The sequence below is a fragment of the Mixophyes fleayi genome, chromosome 3, assembly GCF_038048845.1.
Source record: "Mixophyes fleayi isolate aMixFle1 chromosome 3, aMixFle1.hap1, whole genome shotgun sequence".
Taxonomy (NCBI): Eukaryota; Metazoa; Chordata; class Amphibia; order Anura; family Limnodynastidae; genus Mixophyes; species Mixophyes fleayi.
The window spans coordinates 9,130,347-9,152,264 of NC_134404.1; the positions used below are offsets into that span (position 1 = coordinate 9,130,347).

Below are 21,918 nucleotides of genomic sequence, written 5' to 3' on the forward strand. Positions count from 1 at the left end.
TTACCCCACTATCTTATCCTGCACCAGCTCTGTTTGAAGGCTACCTCACCTATCCACTGCCCTTTCCATAAAGCAATATGTCCTGAGATTTTTCCTAAAATTAGTAACCTCCAATTTCAGTACATGCCCTCTTGCTCTAAGACCTCTCTCTTATTAAGGAATTCTTCCCCTATATGCCCATATTAAAACTGTACCCATCCTGACATATGTCCTCTGATCTTCAGCATATTGTTTACAACAGCGAGTACTTGCACCAGCCCTATATCAGGAGTATATGCATATTTCTACGGGTCTGCATGAGCCGCATTTGTGTGAACACGCCTGTACTGCGCTTGGACAATGTTAGAACGCCCCTTCCCTCCCCCATCCCTACATCTTAAGCGCAGGTTGGCGTAAGTGCCAGATAAGCACTGGGCCGCAGAGGTGCGGATTCATTGAAGACCTGTAATCACTCACAATCTGGTGAGCTGTGAAAGTTGTCCAAACGCTTTATCCCTTTCTAGTTACTCTGTACACAGAACCCAACATCCCACATATTTTAATGTAGTGGGCAAAACAAGATGGGAACACCAATATAAAGTAATTTAATAAGACTTGGGGCTAGATTTACTAAGCTGCGGGTTTGAAAAAGTGGGGATGTTGCCTATAGCAACCAATCAGATTCTAGCTGTCATTTTGTAGATAGTACTAAATAAATGAAAGCTGAGATCTGATTGGTTGCTATAGGCAACATCCCCACTTTTTCAAACCCGCAGCTTAGTAAATCTAGCCCTTGGTGTCACACTGTGGTATGGAGTCTCCCAATGTCTGGAATGGTGCAGGAGAGATGTGGAGCTAATCGTCCACAAGAAAGTCCCACAACTGTCACTTGGCTGATGGAGATGGAGAGCGCTGTCTCAGGCTCCTGAATATCCCATAAATGCTCAACTATGTTCAGATCCCGTGACTGAGGAGGCCAAGACATATGGGTAACGTGTGTCATGCCATCAAACCAATGGACGACAATACTTGCTCAGGGCATTGTCATCCAGGAAGACCCTCCCCCCCCCTGCAATGAGATGATCACTCAGTACCATTATGTAACAATTAGATTGTCTTTGTATTCTAAGAGAAAGAGGACATCCAAACCATGCCAAGAAAATATACCCAACACTCTGGAGATATCGGAACACAGTCACTGCTGGAAACTAGCGCTCAGGGCTGTGGAGTTATATTGGCTGGTGACAGACCTAGACTTGTTGGTTACAGATAATTCTTCTGACTATATCACCTTCCTCTCTGCATGGCCTGTGATCTTTGTACAACTTGAAAACAAGCACTGTCCCCTGACTATACTACTCTGTGGTGTTCTTATTGGTCCGTTTTTTTAATTAAATGTTTGCATTATCTGTTATAAAGCATGTATTGACCTGCAGTTACTGGAGCTGATGGAATACCACACACTCTGTTTTTCCTTTTTCCTCGGAGCTCACGGCCTCCCGATCCGCCTTCCCTCTCCGCTTCTGACTTCGCCACCTTTTTCTCTTCCAAAATTGAGGCCATCAGACTGAACATCTCCTCCTCCCATCCCTCTCCATCCTCCCTTTTCCCTTCACCTCCTCCCAACAACCAACTCTGGTGCTCCTTCTGCCCTACATCGGGTGAAGATGTTCGCTCACTAATTCTATCCTCTCCATCCTCTACCTGTCCTCTCGATCATATCCCCTCTCGCCTCCTTCGCTCTCTCTCTCCTACTGCCTGCTCTTACCTCGCTCACCTCCTCAACCTTTCACTCTCCTTTGGCGTAGTCCTCTCCTCATTTAAACACGCTCTTATCTTTCCCATCCTCAAAAAACCTAATCTTCACCCCACCTCTCCTGCTAACTATCGCCCTATCTCACTTCTCCCCTATGCCTCCAAATTACTTGAGAGTATTGTCTGCAGCCGTCTCACCAGACACCTCTCGGACTACTCCCTCCTCGACCTTCTCCAATCAAGTTTTCGCCCCCTCCACTCCGCCGAAGCTGCCCTGGCCAAAGTTACCAATGATCTCCTATTAGCCAAATCCAAGGTTCACTTTTCCCTCCTCATCCTCCTCGACCTCTCTGCAGCCTTCAACACCGTAGACCACCCCCTCCTACTCTTCTCTCTCTTGGCCTATCTGGGTCTGTCCTTGCTGCCTGGTTCTCCTCATACCTCGTTAACCTCTCCTCTGTATCCACGTCTGGCTCTCCCCCCCCTCCCCCCTCCCTGTTGGAGTCCCTCAGGACTCTGTTCTCGGCCCTCTACTGTTTTTGCTCTATACCACCTTCCTTGGTGCTCTCATCTCCTCCTTCGGTCTTCAGTATCACCTTTATGCTGATGACATCCAACTCTACATCTCCTCGCCCGATCTTTCCTCCACCCTCCTCTCTCGTGTATCTGACTGCCTCTCTGCCATCTCCTCCTGGATGTTTCACATCTGGGCGAATGTACGTCACCCCTGTCCACAAGCTGGCCGGGAGAGGGGGACTCGGCCTCCTCTACACCCCTGGTGACACCAAGTCTAGTCCAGGGAGAAGGCAGCTAGATCCTGGACAGCAGTCCCCAGGCTGCACCTCCTGAATTATTGTTAGGTGACTGTGTGGCGTCTACAAGCCCCCCACTGGACCTCCAGAGATCAGAGGACACCTTGGCACCGTAGTGCTCTGGTCCCAATGAAAGAGAACCAGAGCAGCGGTGTAACACTGCCAGAGGAGCCACAAATCCCCGCTGGACTACCAGGGAGAGGTAGGAGACATGTTATGTTTTGAAATATATTAAATATACAATTATATTGCACATTTTACACTCCCAGGACTGGGATCTAACCCTTTTGGTGCAGCCCTCTTTATAACCAGGATCCTGGGCATCTAGGGCAGCTTCTGATACTCTATGCTCCAATCTACAGAAGGACCACTACCAGTACCTAGAATCACCCATACCTCATTTAGGTCTGAAGCTTTCAGCTACTCTCTAGAAGTCATTGCCTCATACAGTCCGTCAGGCCCCAACTCTAGAAATCTTCAGAGACAGACTCAAGAATTACCTGTTTAACCCAGTGTTACTGGATCACTTAAAAATAACTTATGGTATAAATTTAGTTAACGGAAATAGTGCAGGGCGCTTATTTATATAATTGCCAATGCACTTATTTTTGATATTGAGTATATTTTGAGATAGGAAATCGTTATTTCCGAGACCAGGGTAGAAAATTAGTTTTTTCTGTTTTAACCTTGCTAAAGGAAATGCCCTAATTCTGATGTATATATCTGATACACAAAAGACTTTCTAAACAAAGCCTTATTCTATCGTGATGTGGGGAAATTACTTGTTTGTGGTTTGTACCTTTCTTTTGAAATTAATGCTAATTAGACCTTTTGACTTGCTAGACGACTTCCTGGCTCTGAAATAAGATACAGGAAATCACAGCAAGGTTTTTAAGATATCACCGATAAGCGTAAATATTGTTAGCTTTGCAATGCATGAAAATCCATGTTCGTGTAAACACATGACATCCTTATTCTAAAAATAGCTCAGACTTTAAGGGGGCTGGCTTACCCTTTGAGGCTGTATCCAATCTGTATATAAAGCACTGGCTTGTATTGAAAAATTGTTCTTGTTTTATCTGACCTGATCACTGGTACCTTTAACCAGTAAAGAGCAAATAAACATTAAATACTTCAAAGACCTGTTTGAAAATATCTTCAGTGCTGAAAATCCTGTGACCTACAGATTAGACCCAAAATGTAATCCGTTCCCAGCTGTTTCTGAGGTTTGGACCTAGCATCCAGTACCACCGCTCTGCCTGCTACCCTGCAGCTCTGGCCAGTGTAATAGGCCAGGGGGGATCCATCCACATCAATTCTGATCCATAGTAAGAGGTCAGGGGTACCAGCCAAGGTACACCAGCATGGGGCTACCCTAGCAATGACAGTTACCCAGAAGAAACCCGGTACTGGATGCCGGATAGAGGGCGCACTTGGGATAACGTAAGGGAACGGTGGTAAAGTAAACCCAGCCGGTTCCCAGCAGCAACAGACAGGGTGGCATAGGCGGTCCATCCTGTCACACCAAGCGTTACATTAATTTCCCTTCATTTTCTAAAATACCCAAATACTAAGCCCTCTCTTCTGTACTCGATTAATCCTTTATATGTTTATTTTGTATCCTGTGCTTTTTAAACCTGGAAATGATAAGCATTTTGGGTGCTATATAAATAAAAATATTTCTAGGAACATTCAAACCTTTTCTCAAGGTTAGTGACAGGGCGGAGATAACATATGATGAGAACATGTCAGGGATCCAATGTAAGACACCCAATGTACCAACGACTTCACAACTAAGCCGATCTCCACGGTTCTGTGTAGCATAGTTCTACTCAAGTTATTCTTAGGCTATGGTTTTAAGCGGCAGAGTATTGGAAATAACGTAATGTACATTACCCAGAGTCCTTTGCACTCATAATCAATAGAAATAACCCAAGCACATCCCCTACATAGTATTCTGGAAGCAGTATACCTGCATTCAAGGATCGTTGCAGAGACGTCTGATGATAATGGAAATCTTGTGAACGATCCCTTGGCCGTACTTGGGGGCCTATTTATCAAAGATCTCTCCCCTCTAATTTAGAGGTAAATCCCCGGCTGTTTTCGGGGACTTGCCACTAAATTACTATGTATTATTGCAGCATCGCAGCAGATATCTCAGATATCTGCTGCTTTGCTTCTCTCATCGGTTTACTGAGCACTTCCCATAACAGTGTATGGGAAGTGCTCAGTAATGCTATGTATCAATGACTGATACTTAGTTTTCAATCATGGTAATGTACGCCATCTGAAGCTGGCGCCATCTGAAGCTGGCGTACATTACCATAATTGAAAAGTTTCACTGAAAACAGCGCTGCTCTGACGAGCAGGGCTGCACAGCGCATGTGTGAAGGGATCATGTGATCCCTCCACACTTGCCTCAGGTTCCGTCAGACAGGGATCTCTGTGCGCATGCCCGAGTTTACTGGTCGGCGCATGCGCACAGGGATTGAAAAAGGGGCGAGCAGCACCGCAGAGGGAGAAGAGAAGACTTCAGTGACAGGTAAGTGTTAATCTTCACAGGAGCAGCCGTTTTTCGGAACGGCTGTTCCTGTGTTGATTTTTTAATACATATGAGAAACTTTTCAATCAGCATCTATGCGACGAGGATTGAAAAGTTTCATTCATATTATGCGGTCATTGGTAAATAGACCCCTTAGTCTACTTTAAGCCCATTATATCAGAGAAAGTGTTTATTTACAATTCTGCAACATTTTTACAGAATTAATACAGGCCCAATAATTAAAAACTGTAAAATGTAATCCGCTAGCTCTGCACAGTACACAAAAAAAAATAAAAAGTATACGTCCCTTTCAATTGGTTATTCGTTTTGACCCTGTGAGACTTTGATAGCTTTAAGAATAAACATGAATTAATTTCGCTGCTTCTATTGGATCCAGTATTGATGTAATAGGTAATCTGGGCTCCCTCTCTGGCTCATCCTGGGCTGTCTACGTAGAGCCCTGAATGCACTCTGTCCTGTGCACCAACGTACCTACAGCAAGTTGCTGGAAACCATGTAATAACCTGGTGCACTGTGCTGTATCTCATAGCAACAGATCTTAGCTTAACCTATATTTCACCGTACTTTTGCACCATTTTATTACATAGAGCAACCAAAGGAACCTTACATGAACCAAGGAGATGACGCCATACAGACTGGTTAGAGTTTAACACAGTGGTAAAGGCTGGTTGTGCAGTATAGGGACAATATCTTGAGATACCATCAATAGTCATTGATAAAATAGTAATTAATCCATTCATTACTATGAATTGCCCACATCTGCAGCGGAACGCCCTCACTATGTCCTCACTGGACCTGGGCTAATTAGTCCACCCCTCACCTCTTCCGCCTCTCCAGTAGTAGGCAGTCACGTAATCTGCGCTCCGACATTAATTGCGTTAATTGGTGTAATGTCCATTTCTGGCCATGTCCTGAACTATTTCATGCACACTTGCATCCAAACATTAATCAGGCCTATAGTCTACAGCCAGTGTCGGACTGGCCTGCCGGGGAGCCGGGGTATCCCCCGGGAGGCCCTGTTGCCTGATAACCCCGCCCTCTTTGTTGGTGAGGCAGAGCAGAGAATTACCGAGTTGCGGTCAGTCTACATATGAAACGGAGACTGTCAAACTAATCCCTGCCTACAGCCAGCACGTGAGAACACTTCCTGCTCCTGAGACAGAGAGAGGCAGAAATGCTTCACAGTGACACAGATCTCAGATTACTCCTTCTGCTGTAGTTGCAGGCGTCCTGTAGTCATAAAGTTGCCATCCTAACTGCAGTGTGAGTCCGTGTAATCAGTAAGTAATAAATCGTGCAAACTTCTCTAGAGCTCTCCACTGTGTGACCTCGGAGGGAGGGAGATAAATTAGAATGGCTTCATTGCAATATACGTCTTCAGTGCCTCTATAAAAGGATCCTATTGCAGCTGACCAATGAATGGATTCCTAATAAACTAGTAACCAAATTCACTGTTTATATCATGTTCCATGTTTATTTGTTTTCAATCAATTGTGGGACTCTATTCCCTATAGAAGCATATCTTAATCAGAATAAAACACATTCAGACAGTTAGGTCCTTATAGGATTGCATCTGCTATATGCTTTAATATTAATGTTTTGCTTTTGTCCTTTGTAGTGGCATTGGATTATTATTGAGTGTACATTTTGTGGGTAGATCATTTTTTAGAGTCCTGTTTTTATTTGCCAGTGTCTAGAGTGTAATTAGATTTATGTAATATTTTAAATGTGCATATATTTTTATGCTAATAATTTTGTGGTCTCCATAGTGCTTCATGGATATATTAATTTTTAGTCTATACCCTTATATTGTGGTTTTCATATGATGAATGGTTGATCTCTAGTACTGTAGTATAGCATTTGTTTTCTGTGTACACTATGAGGGGAGAGAACACTAACCACAAAGAATGGACAGCACACAAATAGCTGATGATGATTGATTGTATTCAATTCATCCCTCCCCTTTCCCTGTCTCCCCTGTTTCACACAGTGCCCTCCATGCTGCATTTGCTCCCCTTCACTTACTTTCCTATTGACTTCTTTCTTCTCTTCTGTCTTTTCCTTCGCGGCTCCTCACTGCAAATGTCCTCTTTTTCTTTATGGACCATACTAAGGTGCTATACGTTGTCCTCCATGGCCTGACCCCATCCCCTTTAATGACTGACCACAACCCCTCTTACAGTTGGCCACACCCCATTGTAGTGGGCCCCTACCGCTGCATTTCCCCCGGTGGGCCCTTCATGTCCCAGTCCGACACTGTCTACAGCCTCCTGTACCTTCATGTCATGCAAGGAATGAAGTCTTGAGGTGTCAGTAAGTAGATAAACCAGTTTCTTCCAGATACAATTCTGCATTTCCATGGAGACCGATCTAGGAATAAATCGAGTATACTGTATACATATTGTGGAAATCAATTCAGCTACTTATATACAGCCAGCAGAGGGAGCTGTCCACCGCTCACCAGGACAGATAACAGCAATCATGAGATGTTACAAGGGGCTAAATATGTCTGTACCCAATTCATTTAACCCTTTGCTGAATAGCTACAGAAGAGGTTCTATTAAATATCTAAATATTCTCCAAATACAAAGCAAGAATGTGTCAGACACGTGACCTGTCACTGATCATCTCAGGGTTTATTTATTTCCTCTGATTTCTTGTGCCCACCCCCATAAATCAGCCCCCATTTCTGAGTTAAGCCTTATTCCTGGAATGATTATACTGGTATTGTAGATGAGCAGTGGGAGGTCATCTCAAATCTATGACTGTACAGGGTTTATGGACAAGTTGCAAATATCTATCTTTAGTCCTTTTTGTGTACTTTATATACAGTTGAGGAAACCATGGAGAGGGGAAGGGTTACAGTTTGTAGTTTAATATTGTCCAGGGACCCCAACACCTGCTGGAGATGCACTCTCTCAGGACAGCACTGAATATCTGGTGGGAACATCCAACCGAGATCTATATCCAAGTACATTGTACAAAGTGAAGTTCCAGAGAGTCTCAGCTTCTGGTTACTAAATCCGACTGATGGACCGGTCACCCGATACAAACAATACAAGTGGTTCAGAAGACTCAGCACTCTCGTCCTCCGATAGGGTTGTAGATTATAAGTTTAGTCCACTTATCTAATCGGTAATGACTTGGGTCTTATCGTCTTCCACCCCTTCACCCCATTCCCATGTTATGGTTTTGTGATATTTCCTATTACCTACTTGTTTATTTAACAAAGAGTATAATACTCCCAGGCCCTGGTAGAGGCTACTGTTCTCTGGTATTCTTGAGATCTCCATTTTGCCATCTACATTACCAGAACTTCACATTATTTTGGGTATATGCCGAAGACTTTTTTGTTATTATGAATCCATTTGTTTCTTTTTCCTTAATACAATGTTCCTAAAAAAAACAACCCAAAAAAAAAAACAACCAACAAAAGAACCCACATAAGCCAGAGAATAAACCTAGTTCCCACCACTCCCCCCTCTGGAGGTAAGGACACGGCTCCGAGAGAGGAATCACACACCGTGTTACTTGTATATAGATGTAATGTGATACAATGTCTCATTTCCTCACTGGTGACAGAAGATGACGCACCCGATCCTGTTTGCCTGGATACTGTGTGTCTATGATTAGGAGAGGATCCAGTGACACCATTGTTGTGCTTGGCAGGCGGCTGATGCTGTGGGAGAGCAGCCAGTCCCAACCTGCACGGGGAGGAGGAACAGGCGCTAGGCCCCAACCTCATGGATCTGCACTATCTGGGTGACTGTAACAGATGCCTACAGTGGGGATGACTACTCTCAGAAACCAAACAGAAGACAGTTTAAAGAACTTCCAAACAATTATATTACTTTAAAATTCCCTCTAGTACAGAGAGCAAAAAATAAGTAACCAAAAGAACCAGGTTTTTAAAGTTTGCTCCAATTGCCCATATTTGGGTTACTTTTACTGTCCTGCCTCAGAGTTGCTGGCACCGTGACCCTTCTTCTCACAGATGGCCATGGGGCTCAGTAAACATTAACAGAGTGTGGGGGCTCCTGCTCAGAGCAGGGACACGGATGATTCTGAACACTCTTTTCTGACCAAGAATCGGTAACGTTAAAGTTAATGACTCGCTCTGTCAGCGCCGGACACCCGATAGACCAGAGCTAGTCTGTCATCAATCTGGCGTTCATCATTCACATTAATGTGGAACTAAACCCCCACCTCCAAAGAAAAACACAAAATTACATTAAAACTTCACTAGTATATTATTTCAGTTCTGCAAGAATCCATGACAAAAATAGAAAGATAAAAAGGTTCGATGGGTTTTAGCGTAAATAGACATAACAAACAGAACTGGCCCCAAATGTAGTCCAATGAACAGACTGTACAAGGACCCACATCGCTGGGTCTGTGTGACGGGCACCGACGTGGGCACCGTGGATTTTTCCACAAAGGCAGTTTGTATTTTTTTAATGGTAACAACAAAAAATAAATATCATGTCAGAGGGTGTTGTGCTGGAGTGGGTACAAGGACCAGGTCCAATCGCTGCCTATGATGGTGTAAAAACAGCAGACTCCCCTTGGCCCTAAAATGTCTTGCTGAAATCATGCAGCAAATAATGCATTGCAGCAGTAATCGTGCATCATCAGAGCAGGGTTACATTACAACAGTGAATCAGTAAAATAAACCACTGCTACGTATTATCCTGTGTGCAATAAACATCAGATCTAGAAAATCCATTTCTGCTGTAAAACGTAGATTCCAGGTGTAAGTATGCAGGAAACAATGCTGTACATAACAATGACTATTACAGGGATCACAGTAGCCATCTCCCTCTCAGTGACTGGGGCTATTCCTCTTATTGACTCTTGGATGACAGAGCAGAGATCGTCTACAGGCCCTAACTGAGCAAATATTTCTGCTGCAGTTCCCAGCATGCACTGCGTTCAATGACTCACGAGGCTGTCATGAATCAGGGAGGATTGTACAATGCACCATGATATCAGTTACACCTTTATCTCTTCCTCTGTCCACACCGTAGGTACCTACGAACCTTTATCTCAGCCACTCCTGGTTTTCCAGCCTGTTCTACATGTATTAGTGCATATTTATAATGAGAGCACAACTTGGATATAACAGAAGAGGACTGATGTACACCCTCTATATAATACACAGGCTCCTCACCTCCAGTTATACAAGCTGTGCTACTTATTATAAGGACATCTCATGTGTGGACGATACGCGATAGAGGCGTCCTACTCACCCTGATTTATCAGTAAAACGATAACCGCAAAAGGCGATCTTCACCCAATGCTAACAATCAGCTCCGCAAAACAAGAAAATAAAAAAAATCACAAACGGCATTTTGGTACATTATTCCTTTATAATGAACAACATGAGATTAACCAAAAAAAAAAAAAAACTTTAAGTTCATTAAGATGAAAAGTGTTATACTGTCAGGGTTTTCCATAAAGTTATTGAACATTACTAGAAACAAACTATAAGCAGAGTATAGATCTTATAAAGAAATATATACATAGCAGTCAGTGTACACCCGATATCCCAGAACTTTAGTTTCGTTATTAAAGATCACACAAACGTTAGGACCTGCGCGCTGGATGACAGCTTGTACCTCCACCCCCCATCCAAGCGCACAACGGTCAGATGACCACACGTCCAATTGTCTTGTGTGTACACTACATACGTGTAGGAGACTAATGCATGTGTATGCAGCCGTACAGGTGATCTCCCACTAGCCATGCCTCAGTGAGCTCTGCGGCGGGCAGTACGGTGGAACATTAGTGCCAGTAATCAGAGCTGACCATGCACTATGCTTAGTACTGTGCTATGTATAGTATATCTGTATACCCAGTACTGCACGCTGACTTTGCTGGGATTATTAGGCTATGAGGTACCAGAAAACACAGAATGAAACCGATAACTACCATCTGACCACTGATCCGCCACCTACATCTATTATCCCAGTATTACATGTACCACAGTTCCGTCACATTGTTATACACTTTGTATTATTCCTGTTCTGCTTAGAGAGACGGAGGACGTCCCCTACGTAACAACGTAGATGTGCAGAGAGCCAAGCGGTAAGATACTCCACGTACCGGCTGGTCAGGATAGTCGGAATAAGGTAGAAATATGTACAGGTTAAACCCCCAAGGCACGATATACACAGCCAGTATCGCAAAAAAAAAAAGTTTTTAATGTTATTTCTGAGGAAATGGGTTAGTGAAAAGGTCAATTTTACATTGTTGGAATAAATTGTAAAAGTTCAGTCAGAAAAAAACATTAGTTGAAGGACATTTCCACCCAAATCCAAGAAAAATACGTTCCGGGTGGAGTCAGGATATTGTCATACAGCTGCTGAGCCGGGATAAAGCCTAACCCTATGCGCCATAGCGGGCCCCGTCGGCGTCCTCTAATTCCACTAAACACGGATTTATCTCGTGAGTGGAGCAGTCATTTAGATATATAGGGTGGAGTCAGGATATTGTCATACAGCTGCCGGGCCGGGATAAAGACTAACCCTATACGCCATAGCGGGTCCCGTCGGCGTCCTCTAATTCCAATAAACACGGATTTATCTCGTGAGTGGAGCAGTCATTTAGATATATAGGGTGGAGTCAGGATATTGTCATACAGCTGCCGGGCCGGGATAAAGACTAACCCTATACGCCATAGCGGGTCCCGTCGGCGTCCTCTAATTCCAATAAACACGGATTTATCTCGTGAGTGGAGCAGTCATTTAGATATATAGGGTGGAGTAGTTCTTTACTGTGTCCAGTATAAATACCAGGAATGAGGTTAACCCATTAGAAACCACCATACTGAAGTTTCAGAGTGATGTTTGACTCATAATTCAGGCTAGATCGATTTCCTCAGTGATAACATCAAATACTGCCCTCAGAAAGCAGTCCCCCTCCGTTACAGATCTCCAGGCCCCGGGACCACGTGTTGGGGATACGGGTGAAGAACATTAATACTTATAGGCGGAGGAGCATGTGGTAACCTTACGGTGTGCCTCCGCACAGCATGGTGATCAGCATTTTATGCCTCACGCCTCAGTGGTGTCACTTGTTTCTAGTGAACTGATAGGCTAAATGTTTGTGCAGCCATGAATTGGCTGCCTCTGCAGTAGGTACAGCTGAAGTGATGGTTTGGCCATTCTGAAGACTGCGATAAAAGGTACAATGGCGATACTATACGAAGCCTTCATTTGGCAGCAGATGGATGTTCGGAGACCCTCCCTGCGATGGTGGCACACAGGGTCACACCACACAAGCTGCCGCGCTGCTCTATACGTCTTGTCAGGCTGGGGGAACATTAGGTTGTCTTGTATTTAATGAGATGGACTCTATTCTCATTCAAATCGCTCCTGACGTAATCACTAGACGGAGTGATGCGGCAGCTTAGAGACCAACCTCTATGAGCTCACTATGTGACCGCAAGGAGACAAGTCAGTGTCTGCCTCCCGATGACTCTACAGGGGAGGGGGGTTATTACCAGGTAAAGGTTCCAGAAACAAGCTGCAGAATTAGTATATTACTATAACATAAGGCCAGGCCAACAACTAATAGAAAACCCAGCACTGTGCACAACTAAGACGCAATACCCAGCTCTGTGCGCCCCCTACAGGTTACAGGCTTAAGGCACAGGACCGACGTCCGCCATGATTGTTACACCTGGTGAAATGCATTTATGATGCCTAGGGCTGGACTGGCATTTTCAGGCACAGGTACTATCTAGCTCAAGTGTCGGCCAGCGGGTCAGATTAATGTATTGTCGTCTACCACCTCTACCGGCAGCCTTCTCGTTATATACCCTATTGCACCTATTGGTAATTCTGTGAAGAGCTTACGTAAAACAAACCCAAAATATAACCACAAAAAAGAAAGGAAAGAAACCTGCACATCGGAGGCACACCAGAAGCCACTGGAGTGCTAGCTGTACAGCCAAGTAGCCCCCTCCCCCCTGTGAAAGCACGTGGTCTCACCTCCATTATGGATTCAAAAGTAGTGATTCATTCTAAGTTTTATTGTGGTACATATCGGTTTTCCAGAAGAGCAGAATTCTGTGTCTGCGTTGTTAGTGGTAACAGAACGAGGGGCATGAAAATACAACCAAAATGTAGTGACTGGGGGAGGGATTTAAAATGATATATGTCACAAACATGATCTGCGCACACTTCCCTGTGTGTGTGGGGGGGGGATGATACCAGCAAGCACTCGTATAGATGGGAGGATGCCAATATGAGAGAGGGAGGGGGGAGACATTCATTGGGAAAGTTAAAATGTAGGGACTAAGGGGTGGGTGGGGGGGTGCAGTGGTTTATGCTGCGAGGACCACGGGTGGGGGGAGGGGGAGTAGGGGGCAGTGGATAGTGAATGTTGCAAATAAAAGACTCAACAACATTTGCTCTTCCAGCCTGTGACGCCGCCTCCGCTACTGATATCTACATTCTCACTGTTGGGTTCTTTGACTGGAGTCTGCAAGACAAGAGAGACAGGTGGAGTGATTAGATGTAGCACTTACCATAGCTGGCATTAGTACATACTGCATATCATACATAGGGAAACTGCTTATGACTGGGCATCATGTACAGCTACACACTTTTATAACAATATCTAATGCTCTTGGTATCCCAAGGCTGACCAGTCATACTGCCAGCAATATTACTGGTCCAATTTAATCAGTGGTGCCCTTGAAGCAGATGAACCAGGAACGTTATCGCTCATATTCAGGTGAGGGGTTAAAAAAAACCCCAAACAAAACCTTTAACAGGTGAATTACCAATTAAATAACGACCCCCGCCCCCCCAAGACAGACCCCCAATTGAAGAGAATATACAACTGCGACAACCAGTATTACCACAAGGAATTAAACTCAATATGAACTAAACTATTGTTGGGTCACGAGGATCTTTCCTGCCCGAGACGCTACTGTGATCGTCAGTATACTGTGTCCCCGACAAGATTAGAGAGGGACCGATTGGATGTTGATTCTATGTAACAGAGATGAATATGTACAGTATAAACGTAGCCTATAATGGAACAGGTGGTGTGTAACACTCAATCTAGTGTTATCTGTACAGCCCCTTCATACAGAGGTCACATCAAGGACCGCTCTGTGGGAGACACCGGACAATGAGTTCCCCAGACAAGTGATTAATTCACCTTTGCGTAGTTAGAAGTGCAAAATTTGAGCCCTCACGCGGATTGCTGGGGTCTCCGTAATAAATAAGTAAGAAACATTATAAGCATCCTCTACGCGGTGTCCAGTGGTGCTGTGACTGGCCCTTTGTGACAGACCCTCAAGTAGAGGGGTAACACTGGCTGATCCCGTGTGTGTATGTGCCCAAAAGGCTGCAGGATGCCTCAAAATAGCAAAAACAGAAAAGAAAAAACAGCGAGAAGATGGCGATGAATTAACATGGACAAATCTCGTACCTTTCGAAGTATGTCTTCTGCTAACGTGAGGAATGCCTTCTCAATGTTTACGTTTGCTTTTGCGCTAGTCTCAAAAAACCTAATTCCGTGCTCTCGAGCAATCTGAGGAAGAAAACCAGGTTTACATTAATGCATAAATTATGGTGCTGGTTCACATATAAAATGTAACATCAATGGTACAGCCTGAGTAAAAGCCTAATTGCTATGTAGTTATTAACGCATATTGCCCTGTTGAGAGAATTCAGCTACAAAACTTAGCCCCTCCCTCTGTTTTGGGCATTAGCTGATGAGCCAATCACCACGCTACACAAAGTACCGATTCGGGGCCACTCCGGGGGCTGGCTCCAGCCACACACAAAGGGACGGAGGAAACTGGGGAGCGGTCATTTAAAGCAAAAGAAAGCCCACCGTACAAGGAGAGTGTGTCAGATAAACCCTTAATAAACCTTCAAATGTGCAAAGTATGGGCATATAACTCAGGACCTAGTGCGTAAATTGTGTAATAATTAAAGGTAAAACTTATGCACCTATTTGACCATAACCTCAGACCAAGGGAAAAGTACAAAGAAAGCTGAATCATTGTGGAGAAATTACTGATAATACAGAGGAGACAAATCTTAATTATTCTGACTTGATATTGAAGACTAATATATGGACGTTTGGCTGATAAAAGCCTGATATGATACCTTGATTGTGGAGTAAAGTGCTATAACCACGTGTTACATACTGACGATCTCACCTGCTCAACTTGGTAAATTATACATATTTTGCTGCTTTTCTTTTTAATAAAGTATATTTGTATGGACATTTATGGGCGTATTCAATTGTCAGCGTTAACGCTGCAAAACGAGCGCTCGAAAAATCTTACCGTTAATACGGTAATTACTCGCGGAATTTCAGCTCGCAGCTCCCTGAGCTAGTAAACTACAGTATTAACGGTTTTCGCGCGCAATATTACCGTATAAACGGTATTCTTTTTCGAGCGCTCGTTTTGCAGCATTAACGCTGACAGTTGAATACGCCCTTTAATGTTACATGTTCTCCAGTCCTTGTGTTTGGCCAGATGTGGATGTACATACTAGATCCAGAATAACACGTCTATACTATGAGCCATAGTCGTACACATTGTCTTTCCCACTCAACTAAGACAACTGAGTACATATCATCCCACTGGTTTTCCTGGTGTACATCACATCTGACCATACATTGTACCACCTGCGGGCGGTGATCTGTGTTGTAGTCTCGGTATGTAAACGTTTATAGAACCACCTCCAAGTCTTGTTTATTTACCACACACCGGCGCCAATGCAGAAATGCTCAGATGAAAACATTTACATTAAAAGACAGACGTGGGGTTATACTGTATCCTCGTAAGAAGAGCCAGAATCAATCTGTGATGGGGACGATTCTGGTCACCTCTCCAGCAGACAGGGGCTATCAGATCGGAGACCCTGAGGATTTTACATACAATATACTTCTGACACAATGTTCTTACTGTCCCACCCAAACCTCTGTGTAACGCACAGTTACAGGAACTAAAGTACGACACACAAAGTGCACTAGAATGACATGAAGCCGGGAACACACCAGATCCACCGCAAGGTGTAAACACCTTCCAAGAATAAGTTATATTTTCAGGTCAGGTAATGGCCACATCACAAGACGCTAAAAATCAGTGTGCTCGCTCTCCACCAAACCACTATATGTGCGGAGGATGTGCCGGTGACTGGTCTGCGCTCTCGTAGTCACACTCACACGTGTGCTAGGACGACATGGTCCCAGCGGTACGTGAACGGATGATCTCTACGCCTACATGCTGCTAGCACTCAAGGCAACAGCCAAGCGTGTATCTCCGTCACTGTAACATGATGATATCGCTACATCACACACACGAAGCACTCGCTATTAGCCGTCATGTACCGCAGTGCGCGGGTAGTGTGGTCACATGACGCTCCGGCGTCTCATTACCTGCTCTCCCTTTGCCTTGGGCACCACTCTCTTATCCTCCATGTCGCACTTGTTTCCTAGTAGCATCCGCTCCACGTCTTCATTGGCATGCTGGGGGAGGAGAACATAGGGTTAATAAGTACCCGCACCCGACGGCTCGGTGATTGTCTGCACGGCGAGGTACAAGGGCCTGTAGATAGTGTGTATGTGTGCCGTATTCCACGTGACACACCCCACTTGTCAACATGTACAAAAACGAAGCATCACGTAAACTTGAATAACCGGGTAATACAGCAGGAACAACTCAGAACTCGCATACAAAACAAAAAACACTTTTTCAGTCGTTTCTGTGACTACATCCCAGTCTGAATCCATGCACAATTACTGGAATACACCCTCACTGTACACTGCCCACATGACAACGCCTCCGTCCCTCCCCCGTCATACAAGAAGCCGGTTGCGCTGAGCAAAACAAAACAAATATACGCTACACAAACAAGCACACGTATGACTGACTACAGACCACAATGTCAGATGACCCAGCGGATGTCACATGACCGCGGCTCTGGAACGTACACGGTCACGCTCATCTTATACTGCACCAAGTGCTGTGTCACCAGCCCTGCACTTCGGGACACTCTATTTTAGGATCCAGCAATGAACCCGATATGGAACTAATGATGTCACTTCTGAGTATCTGTGTCAGGAGGAAAATAGCAGCACTGGGAGCTGGAGATAAGTGTTATAAAGTCCCTTAGTCAGCCTGGACACAGGAGGGGGGGTGAGGAGGACGCTTACACCCTCGTCCCACGATTTATACACAAGGATCCTCATCGCTATATAGGAGCTAAATGGGCCTAGAATCACATTTAAGTAAAAGGAGTGTGTGAGACATTAGATGTAGGGAAGGGGTGAGCGAGCTACAGGTAACATTATATGAGGGAGGTACAAGGGCGGACGTAGTCACGTCCAGCTTCCTGGCACATCTGTTTATCTGGAGGACCCTGTGTGGGGGGACACAGGGGCCCGGGATGTGCAGGGGAAGGCCGTCTCAGAACACAGGGGTCATACGTTTATATCTCGTCTCTGTTATTGCAGCAGGATAATGAGTCTGTGAATGAGGCTGGACGTGCGGCAGATTGAAGACTTGGCTGTGAGGATCATTACACAAGGCAGAGGAATGCTATCACAATGCCTCTCTCAGCGGGGCCCCTCTTCATCCGCCTCCTGCTGTTATAATTGCTTTAACTTTTCTACATGCAGAACACTTCTAAACAAATCCCAACACTTTACACAGCGCAGCCCCATTGGCCGCCTCTGAAGGAGAATCGCTGCTTGGAAAGGGGCCAGGGCTCAGGCAATTCTCCACTCAATGAATCATTTCAAACAGCAGGAGGGGTGCAAACAATCAGCAGCAGAATTTCTACACATCCAGTGGTGCATGCTGGGAAGAGGCAGCAATGGACCCCCTGGAAGAGACTTAAGGAGAACAATCCCTCACGGTCAGCAGTGAGTCCACAAGAAGGTGTGTGCAGTGACTGCAGCACCTGATTGGCCAGGAGTTATCCCATCAGGTGCAGTATTCAGCCCACACCTCCAGTCCTGCTCCCGCACAGTACCAGTAATGTTGGGGCAGTGTAACTGGTAAGGGGCAGTAATCCAGAAGATGATCTCTACAGAAAGTGAATGAAGCCTATTCTGAGCAGAGGCCAGTACCCTGGGCTGCAGTCACCGCTCATACATCATATGAAAGACACTCCCTGTCTTACTCATGTAACACTGCATTCCTCACACAGCCATGAGCACTTCTGTAACCTGGCCAAGTGCAAAACCGCTGTCAGAGCAGAGACACGGATTTCCCTCATCTGAGCACAGACTGGGGCGATATTACACCTCCCAGCAGCACAAATCACTGACATTCACATAATCCAGGGCCCCCCAGACCCAGGTCATCCACACCTGCTAAAACCTGCACGCAGCGCTGGAATCTCCATCCTAATACATGCATGGAGGCCGGGGACTAAGGGGGCTGCATTCAGGGAACTTTCTAACCAGCAGAGCTTATAAATAGCAACTGGGTACACCTTATATATCAGCAGTCACTCCTGTAGCCATACAACAGGGCATATGAACATCTCCGCCAAAAACACAGTAGTCACACCATGCGGGCTGCTCACATTCAGCCAGAGCGCCACCTACAGGCCCCGCTGTTCCATGACACAGACACATTCAGCCAGAGCAACACCTACAGGTCCCGCTGTGCCATGACAGAGACACATTCAGCCAGAGCAACACCTACAGGCCCTGCTGTTCCATGACACAGACACATTCAGCCAGAGCGCCACCTACAGGCCCCGCTGTGCCATGACACAAAGACACATTCAGCCAGAGCAACACCTACAGGTCCCGCTGTGCCATGACACAAAGACACATTCAGCCAGAGCGCCACCTACAGGTCCCGCTGTGCCATGACAGAGACACATTCAGCCAGAGCAACACCTACAGGCCCCGCTGTGCCATGACACAGAGACACATTCAGCCAGAGCAACACCTACAGGTCCCGCTGTGCCATGACACAGAGACACATTCAGCCAGAGCAACACCTACAGGCCCCGCTGTGCCATGACACAAAGACACATTCAGCCAGAGCGCCACCTACAGGTCCCGCTGTGCCATGACAGAGACACATTCAGCCAGAGCGCCACCTACAGGCCCTGCTGTTCCATGACACAGACACATTCAGCCAGAGCGCCACCTACAGGCCCCGCTGTGCCATGACACAAAGACACATTCAGCCAGAGCGCCACCTACAGGCCCTGCTGTTCCATGACACAGACACATTCAGCCAGAGCGCCACCTACAGGTCCCGCTGTGCCATGACACAAAGACACATTCAGCCAGAGCGCCACCTACAGGCCCTGCTGTTCCATGACACAGACACATTCAGCCAGAGCGCCACCTACAGGCCCTGCTGTTCCATGACACAGACACATTCAGCCAGAGCGCCACCTACAGGTCCCGCTGTGCCATGACACAAAGACACATTCATCCAGAGCGCCACTACAGGTCCCGCTGTGCCATGACACAAAGACACATTCATCCAGAGCGCCACCTACAGGCCCCGCTGTGCCATGACACAGACACATTCATCCAGAGCGCCACTACAGGTCCCGCTGTCCCATGACACAGACACATTCAGCCAGAGCGCCACCTACAGGTCCCGCTGTGCCATGACACAGACACATTCAGCCAGAGCGCCACCTACAGGCCCCGCTGTCCCATGACAGACACATTCAGCCAGAGCGCCACCTACAGGCCCCGCTGTGCCATGACACAGACACATTCAGCCAGAGCGCCACCTACAGGCCCCGCTGTGCTATGACACAAAGACAAAGGCGGGTTACTTACCTCGTCTATGTTTCTGAGCCATTTGCTGATGTTCTCAAAGCTTTTGGCATTGGTGATGTCATAGACCAACATGATTCCCATAGCTCCTCTGTAATAAGAGGTGGTGATGGTGTGGAATCGCTCCTGCCCGGCTGTGTCCCTACAAACGACAAGTGAAAAGGTCATTATGTTACATTGTGAGAATCTGCAGCATTATCCGCAGGAAGCCTGTAATACTAACTAACAGGAAGCCTGTAATACTAACTAACAGGAAGCCTGTAATACTAACAGGAAGCCTGTAATACTAACAGGAAGCCTGTAATACTAACAGGAAGCCTGTAATACTAACAGGAAGCCTGTAATACTAACTAACAGGAAGCCTGTAATACTAACTAACAGGAAGCCTGTAATACTAACTAACAGGAAGCCTGTAATACTAACTAACAGGAAGCCTGTAATACTAACTAACAGGAAGCCTGTAATACTAACTAACAGGAAGCCTGTAATACTAACTAACAGGAAGCCTGTAATACTAACTAACAGGAAGCCTGTAATACTAACTAACAGGAAGCCTGTAATACTAACTAACAGGAAGCCTGTAATACTAACAGGAAGCCTGTAATACTAACAGGAAGCCTGTAATACTAACAGGAAGCCTGTAATACTAACAGGAAGCCTGTAATACTAACAGGAAGCCTGTAATACTAACAGGAAGCCTGTAATACTAACAGGAAGCCTGTAATACTAACAGGAAGCCTGTAATACTAACAGGAAGCCTGTAATACTAACAGGAAGCCTGTAATACTAACAGGAAGCCTGTAATACTAACTAACAGGAAGCCTGTAATACATACTAACAGGAAGCCTGTAATACATACTAACAGGAAGCCTGTAATACTAACTAACAGGAAGCCTGTAATACTAACTAACAGGAACCCTGTAATACTAACTAACAGGAAGCCTGTAATACTAACTAACAGGAAGCCTGTAATACTAACTAACAGGAAGCCTGGTGCACATCGTCCTCGCCTCAGCTTATTACTTCCGGAAACATTGTTTTGTGGCCATCTATCGCCCTGGAGCAGGACATGAAGCAGCGCTCTGGGTATATAACAGTCTCCTTTTCAACCATGTTGCTGTGTTATCACGGAGAAGTCAACCACCAGAATGAAGCAATATATTTGGTAAAGGTTGCAGGTTTATGATAATGGAAACACCTCATTATCCCAGATTAGGGTTCACAGAAGCATTATATGATGGGATACGGGTAGTACGTGGGGTAATGATTACCATGTAAAGTTATAGCAGTGTACGGATGGTAACCGCAGGATGGGGAGGGGGGGGGGGGGGGGGGGGGGGGGGGTGTCTCGGTTATAGGAGATGCAGCAGAGTCCCCCGCTGACGCCAGGAGCAATGTAACCGGCTGTGAAGAGATTATCTGCTCCCGACGTGGACTACTCCCTGGACAAACGAGACTGGTAACAGTGCAAATCTGCCCATATCTAAGGAAGGACCACACCTCTGGCATGTAGTAAGATCAGGATCTGAGGGCAATGAGCCAGGAAGAGCCACGGGACGAGCAGGAGCAGGGACGGGCTAAGTGGATCCATACAGGGCAGCCGCACAATCCCTACGTGTACAGGGGCTGCAGGCGTCTGTGCTGACCGGACGTGCATTGGGAAGAGGTTATTATACAGAGATTACAGCAGTCTGCAGGTGTCCCCGGGCCTGCAGCTAAGCAGGGAGAGGGGTCAGTGAGGACGTAGCGGGAGGAGGGGGGCAGACTAGCAACACAGCGTCAGTACTGCCCCCTAATCTCTGCCTCTCCCCATAGGAGACATCCGTTATAGGCTTCCACTGACCCGCATTACTGGTAGAGTGAACCAGTGACTGGGCACGGATGGTTATATGCCTGTTACATTACATACATTACATATACTCAGTGACTAGTCATGGTATAACTCACCAGATCTGCAGTTTGATCTTCTTTCCCTGTAATTCCACAGTTTTGATCTTGAAGTCTATTCCA

At 45.8% G+C, this 21,918-nt stretch overlaps 1 protein-coding gene across 1 annotated transcript in view; it reads right to left on the reverse strand.

The window, feature by feature from the left end:
• Positions 1–13,123: 13,123 nt before the first annotated feature.
• RAB10 (RAB10, member RAS oncogene family) overlaps positions 13,124–21,918 on the reverse strand; it is a 19,550-nt gene continuing 10,755 nt past the window's right edge. Inside the window, exons 2-6 of the mRNA XM_075201075.1 lie at positions 21,856–21,915; positions 19,912–20,050; positions 16,525–16,614; positions 14,557–14,658; positions 13,124–13,596 (exon numbers count right to left, since the gene is read on the reverse strand). Of these exons, the coding sequence (XP_075057176.1) occupies positions 13,513–13,596; positions 14,557–14,658; positions 16,525–16,614; positions 19,912–20,050; positions 21,856–21,915 (475 nt within the window). The 3' untranslated portion in view covers positions 13,124–13,512. The remainder of the gene's footprint in view (positions 13,597–14,556; positions 14,659–16,524; positions 16,615–19,911; positions 20,051–21,855; positions 21,916–21,918) is intronic.